Below are 6,000 nucleotides of genomic sequence, written 5' to 3' on the forward strand. Positions count from 1 at the left end.
GCCCCACAGCCCTGCCGGTACCCCTGCCCCACAGCCCTGCCTGCACCAGCCCTGCCGGTACCCCTGCCCCACAGCCCTGCCGGTACCCCTGCCCCACAGCCCTGCCGGTACCCCCTGCCCCACAGCCCTGCCGGTACCCCCTGCCCCACAGTCCTGCCGGTACCCCCTGCCCCACAGCCCTGCCGGTACCCCTGCCCCACAGCCCTGCCGGTACCCCTGCCCCACAGTCCTGCCCCACAGCACTTCCTGCACCTCCTGCCTGCGCCCCTTCCCCTACCTCTGTCCGCATCCCTGCTTGTATTCCTGCCCGCCACAGCCCTGACTACACCGCTGCCTGCTCCAGCCCTGGCAGCGCTCCTCCTTGCATCCCTGCCTGCACCACCCTTGCCTACACCAGCCCTGCCTGCGCTCCTGTCCTCATAGGTGTGTGTACCAGTCCTGCCCGCACCGCCCCTACCTGCATCTCTGCCTGCATCCCTGCCTGCATCCCTGTCTGCATCTCTGCCTGCATCCCTGCTGGCATCCCTACCTGCATCCCTGCTTGCATCCCTACCTGCATACCTGTCTGCATCCCTGCCTGCATCCCTGTCTGCATCCCTGCCTGCACCAGCCCTGTCTGCATCCCTGCCTGCATCCCTGCCTGCATCCCTACCTGTACCTACCCTGCCTGTCCCCCTGCCTGTCCCATAGCTCTGCCCGCATCCCTGTCCCGCCTCCCTGTCCCCACCCGTGCCCCGGAGCGCCCCGAGCCGCTGGGGCACGGCCGGACCGGGGCCGGGGGCGCGGCGGCCGCTCGGTGCGGCGGCGGCGCGGGCCCCCCCCGCCCCGCACCACGGCACTCGGCGGGCGGGGAGACTACAACTCCCATAATGCCACGCGGCGCAGCGCGCTTTTCCTCCGCCGGGCGGCGCGCGGGGCGCGTCGGGAGCTGTGGTCCGGCGCCGTCCCGGCCTGCCCCGCGCTGCCGCCGCTACCGCCATGGCCGCGATGTTGTGCGCCCGCCGCCTCCTCCGCCTCGCCCGGCCCTCGGCGCCGCTGCCCCCCGCCCGCGGCTATGCCGATCCCGCCGGCGGCCCCGCTGCCATGGCCTTCACCTTCGCCTCACCCACACAGGTAGGCCCGCCGCGGCCGCGCTCCCGATGCCGCCGCCGCCGCCGCCGCCTCGCCCGGTGTGTGCTGAGGGAACGCGGGGCGGGCGGGGCGCGGCCGGTGCTGCCGCCGCCGCGGGGCTGTTCCGCTCCCGGGGCTCTGCGGTTCCCGGGGCACGGCCGGGCTGGCACCGGGCTGACCTTGGCCCTGACCTCGGGCCTCGTCCGCCGGACCGGGGCGCTCGGGCCCCGCCGCAGCGCTCCGGGGCCGCCCGGGGCCGGTGCTCCCGGTGCGGCCCTCCCCGCCGTGCCAGCGGACCCGCTGTGCCTGCCAGGCCCGGCCGGGGCTGTCCCCGGGGCAGGGCCGGGCTGGCGCTGGGGACAGGGACAGCGTGGGCCGCAGCGCGGCGGCAGCGCCGGGCTCCCCACGCCCTTCCCAGGCTGCTCCCGGCTGTACCGGCGCCTGTCGCCCACTCCCGACTCGGTGTCTCCATGTGCCGCCTCCCCGCCGTGCCCCTGGGAGCTGGGAACGCTTCCCCAGTGCCTCTGCCAGGATCTCTCCTCTGGATCCTGTGCAGGTGCGGCCTGTCCTGGGCACACCTGGACGTGTTGAACCTGCCAGGAGCTGAGCTGAGCTGCTCCCTTGGCACGGGCTCTTCCCTGGGCTCTCCATCCCCCCATCCCTGGTGACTGCGCCTCTCTGCCCTCTTCATCCAGGTGTTCTACAACGGGGCCAACGTGAAGCAGGTGGATGTGCCCACGCTGACCGGCTCCTTTGGCATCCTGGCATCCCACGTCCCCACGCTCCAGGTGCTCCGGCCGGGCGTTGTCACAGTCCATGCTGAGGATGGGACAGCCACCAAGTACTTTGGTGAGCGAGGCAGGAGGAGCTGGGGAGGAAAGGTGTGCGTGGGGATAGTGTTCTTGGCTCTAGCACAAGGGAGGCTCTGCCCATCCAGGTGTGGCCTGGTGTATGTCCAGGGATTTCTGCTTTCCCAGCCTGCCAGGGGCTGCTGGAAGTTGATCCTGGGAGCTGTGGGCTGCTGGGGTCAGGTCTTGGTTCTGCTCAGGCTTTCTGGGACCATCCCCTTCTCCAGCTTGCCTTGGGGTGGTAGCTGAGTCCTTGAATGCTGGAAGTGTGACAGGAGGGGGGTGAGGATTTGTTCTGGGGAAGGATGGTGGGGATGGCAGGGCTGAGCCCCTCTGGCAGCCCTGGCTGAGCTGCCCCACGTTGTGCCTTGCAGTGAGCAGCGGCTCTGTCAGTGTCCACGCCGACTCCACGGTGCAGGTGCTGGCAGAGGAGGCAGTGACCATGGACATGCTGGACCTGGCTGTGAGTACCCAGAGATTTCACCAGCCCTGGGGAGAAATTGCTCCCCTTCTCTGCCCTGGGGACCTTGTATTGGGAGCTTCCTGTGCCCAGAACCCAGGGTTGTGTCTGCACCCCTACTACATTTTGGGATCAGAGGCTTGGGGCTCCTCCTTGGTGAGCTCTCAGGAGAGAGGGAGCTCTGCAGTCGTAAATCTCCACTCCGTTTCCCACCCCTTGGACAGACACTGACCTTGTCTTCACCTCCAGAACAGCTTTTCCCTGCTGATAAGTTGTCTGGGGCCAGCACAGCTGTGTCTGTAGCTCCGTGAGGCTCCCAAGTGAGTGGGTCCTTGGCATCCATATGAAGGACCAGTGGCTGCAGGGGAGGGAGGGAAGGACAATCCCCTCTCCTGCAGTGTCTCCCAGTAACACACATTCCTTGTGCCCTCATGCCCAGACTGCAAAATCCAACCTGGAGAAAGCTGTGTCAGAGATGGCAGCAGCGTCTGATGAAGCTGCTAAAGCAGAAGCTCAGATTAAGGTAGAAGCTAACGAAGCCCTGGTGAAGGCTCTGGAGTAAATCTAGGTGAGTAAATCCACACTGCTCTAGGGCCTGCTGGGCTGGGCGAAAGGATCTGCCTTGCTTTTGGGCAGCAGTGACCACAGCTGTCCCTTGCCAGGGTCAGGCCTCAGCTCTGGGGGGCTCATGGGGGTCCCCATGGGGGGCTGCAAGGTCTGGGCTGTGGCACTGTGGGGTCCAGCCCAGCTGTGACACTGCAGTTCAGCCCTGACAAGGCTGGGTGGACAGTGCTGGGACAGACTGGGAATTGTGGTCACTGCTGGGGCCTCGCTGGTTCCCCATGTCCCCACCAGGACTGGCCACATCTGGGGACAACTTGGGGGCAGAGTGGGGATGCTGGGCCCCACGGGGAGAGCAGCACGTGTTCTCTGCTGCACATTCTCCCACTAAAGACAAACAGCTTCAGTCTCAGGGGGGGTGAGGCTGGGCTCTTACCTTGTGGCCTCTTTTTGCTCTGTCCTGCACAGACTGTGCCTCATCCCTTCCCTTCCCACGTGCTGGCAGCCAGGAATGGCAGCAGTGTGTGCTGTGCAGGGCTGTGAGTCACTGCCAGCCTCCTCCAGGCTCAGCCTGGAGCACAGGAGGGCACCAGCTCCTGCTCCCTCCTGATCTCTGCTCCGGGTGCTCTTTGGTCCTGGAGAGCTGCTGGCTCGTGTTTACTCACAGCAGTTGTGCAGCTGCCAAGCCCTGGGATTGGGATCCACGGCCCAGCCGAGCCCACCCCCACTAACCTGACCCCACTCTTTGTGTTTTGCAGGAATCCCACTGTGGATGCAGAACTCCCAGCCTGTCCCTGTTCTGCTCCCTGCCTGTACAGATGGAACAGGACAAATGGAGGTGGAGAAATGGTTCTGATCAATTAAAAGGAAATGTGACCCTCCCTTGTGGCACATCGCTTTCTTCCCAGGCAGCAATTGCAGCTGGAGCCAGGAGCAGTTCCCAGCTCCTGCCCCAAGGCAGATTCACCCTGGGGTCACCAGCACTGCCCTGGGGTTTGGCTGGGCATTCCCAGGGGAGACTCACCCCCAGGAGCTTCATCAGACAGGTTTCTAATCCTCTCTCTGTGCTCCAGCCACCTCCATCTCCAGTAACCACTTGGACTGTGGGATTTCAGCAGCACAGGAGCACAGATCTGTTCCAGAGCCATCCTGTCCCAGCACTGCCTCAGCCTCCCGGCTCCAGCTCTGCAGGAACCCACATTGGCAGGCAGGGTGCTTCCACAGCTGGACAGCAGCTGCCCCATCCTGTGCTGCTGCCAGGGGCACTTCCCCTGCTCCTGGAGACGGGCTGGGTGTGGAGAGGGAAGCAGATGCTCTGCATGATGGAAATCCTTCCTGCTTCCGTTCCTGCTGGGGATGGCTGGAGCTGCTCTGCTGAGCTTGCTGCTTCTGCTTGCTGGGTGCAGCCCTGTCTGAGGAGGCCACCTGGGGTTCCTCAGGGTTCCTCACAGCCCTGGGAAGCAGGAAAGGTTCACTGAGCCGCAGCACCACTGGGAAGGGGTAGGTTTGGGCAAGGGGACAGCTCTGCTTGTGCCAGGCATCTGGGATGTGCGTCCTGCATGTCCTGCTGCACCAGCTGCTGCCGGGCCCCTCGCTCCATGCCACCCTCCCACGCCTTTCCAGAGGGATTTCGGGTTTCCACTGCTGCTCAGAGCTTCCATCCCTCCCTCTGCATGGCTCTAATCCCCTTTTCCCTGCGGTGTTCCAGCCCGGGAAGCGTTGGCTGCCTGTGAGGTCAGTGCTCGCCACTCCGGCCTCCCGCGTGCCCCGCGCCGCTCTGCGCTCGGAGCAGGGCACGGCTATTTTCGGCACTGCCACCCAGGATGTGATCTTGGCTGCCTCCTCACCACCACCTCCTCCCCCTCCTCTCGCTCACTCTGTCTTTCTCTCTCCCCCCCCCCTTCACAAGTGATCAAAAATAGAGCCTGTGGTGTTAAATTTCTCACTCTGTGGCTTATTAAAAGCCTCCGAGTGCCTGACGCGGAGCCTATTTGAAGCTCAGCCGACTTCCAGCTCCTGAGCTGCTCCAGTGCCTTTTCCCTTTTCCCCTTCCCCTCTCATTCCCTTTTTTTTTTTTTTTTTTTCCCTTAAAGGTCAGACATTGCAGCGAGCATGAACAAAGCTTCACAATCAGAGCTGAACTAATTAAAACATCTTGGGAAATACCGGGGCCGGCCGGCTCCCTTCCCTCTCCCGCTGCCCCTCTCTGTCCCCAGCTGCTATTTCGGCTGCGTGAGCCTCCCCCAGCACACGCAGCCGCGCTGACGGAAGGTGACTGCCTTGGGTTTTTCATCTAATGGAAGAGCGTTGGCGAGGCCGGGAAGCTGGGGAAACGGCCAGCTGCTATTTTTAGGACAGGAAAAAAGTGTCTCCGTCAGCGTCCTCTCACCAGCTCTTCCCACTGCCTCCCGCCAGCGCCAGGGGAGCTGGGGGGGCCGAGGGATCCGGTCCTGCCCCCCTCACCGAGTGCCCTTGGCTGGGTGCTCCACAGCCTGCTACCTGCTGGGACTTGTAGGCTGCATTTGGGGGGAACAATGGGGGACCCTTCCATGTGCAGAGCCCCTGGGGATGGAAGCTCATGGGTGCAAGGACAAGGCTTTGTTCTGAGCCAGGACAGGAGCAGCACTGGGCAGGGATTGTGGGTGCCTGGCTGGCAGCATCATAGCCCTACTCACCCCGAGCTGCACTTTTGGGGGTGCAGGGCCTGTGTGGGTGATTAATTACCTGTGTCCTCCACGCTGCCAGGCCAGCCTGCTCCCTGCAGGCTCGGCTCTGAGCCCCTCACCTCTGCCTGCAGCCCTTCCCCTCCGTGCTCATTATCTGGCTCTGCAGAGCCACGTTCTCCTCCTCCCCTGGCTCCTGCTGCCCATGCCAGAGCCACCATCAGTCTCGTCCTGCTGGATGCCACAAAAATGTCCTGATTTGGTGCAGGGGATGTGTGGCTGCAGCTGCTCCAGAGGTGAAGCCCTTTCCTGCTCCTGGCCACTGTGCAGGTACTGCAGGGATGAGCCCAGCCTGGGG

At 64.2% G+C, this 6,000-nt stretch overlaps 1 protein-coding gene across 1 annotated transcript; it reads left to right on the plus strand.

The window, feature by feature from the left end:
* The first annotated feature begins 960 nt into the window (after positions 1 to 960).
* Positions 961 to 3,861, plus strand: ATP5F1D (ATP synthase F1 subunit delta). The gene is made up of 5 exons (XM_021546165.3): positions 961 to 1,113; positions 1,806 to 1,959; positions 2,333 to 2,421; positions 2,858 to 2,986; positions 3,738 to 3,861. The coding sequence occupies exons 1-4, from the start codon at positions 979 to 981 to the stop codon at positions 2,978 to 2,980; spliced, it is 501 nt and encodes a 166-aa protein (XP_021401840.1). The 5' UTR covers positions 961 to 978; the 3' UTR covers positions 2,981 to 2,986; positions 3,738 to 3,861.
* Positions 3,862 to 6,000: the final 2,139 nt, after the last annotated feature.

The sequence above is a fragment of the Lonchura striata genome, chromosome 28 (genome assembly GCF_050655825.1).
Source record: "Lonchura striata isolate lonStrDom1 chromosome 28, ASM5065582v1, whole genome shotgun sequence".
Lineage (NCBI taxonomy): Eukaryota > Metazoa > Chordata > Aves > Passeriformes > Estrildidae > Lonchura > Lonchura striata.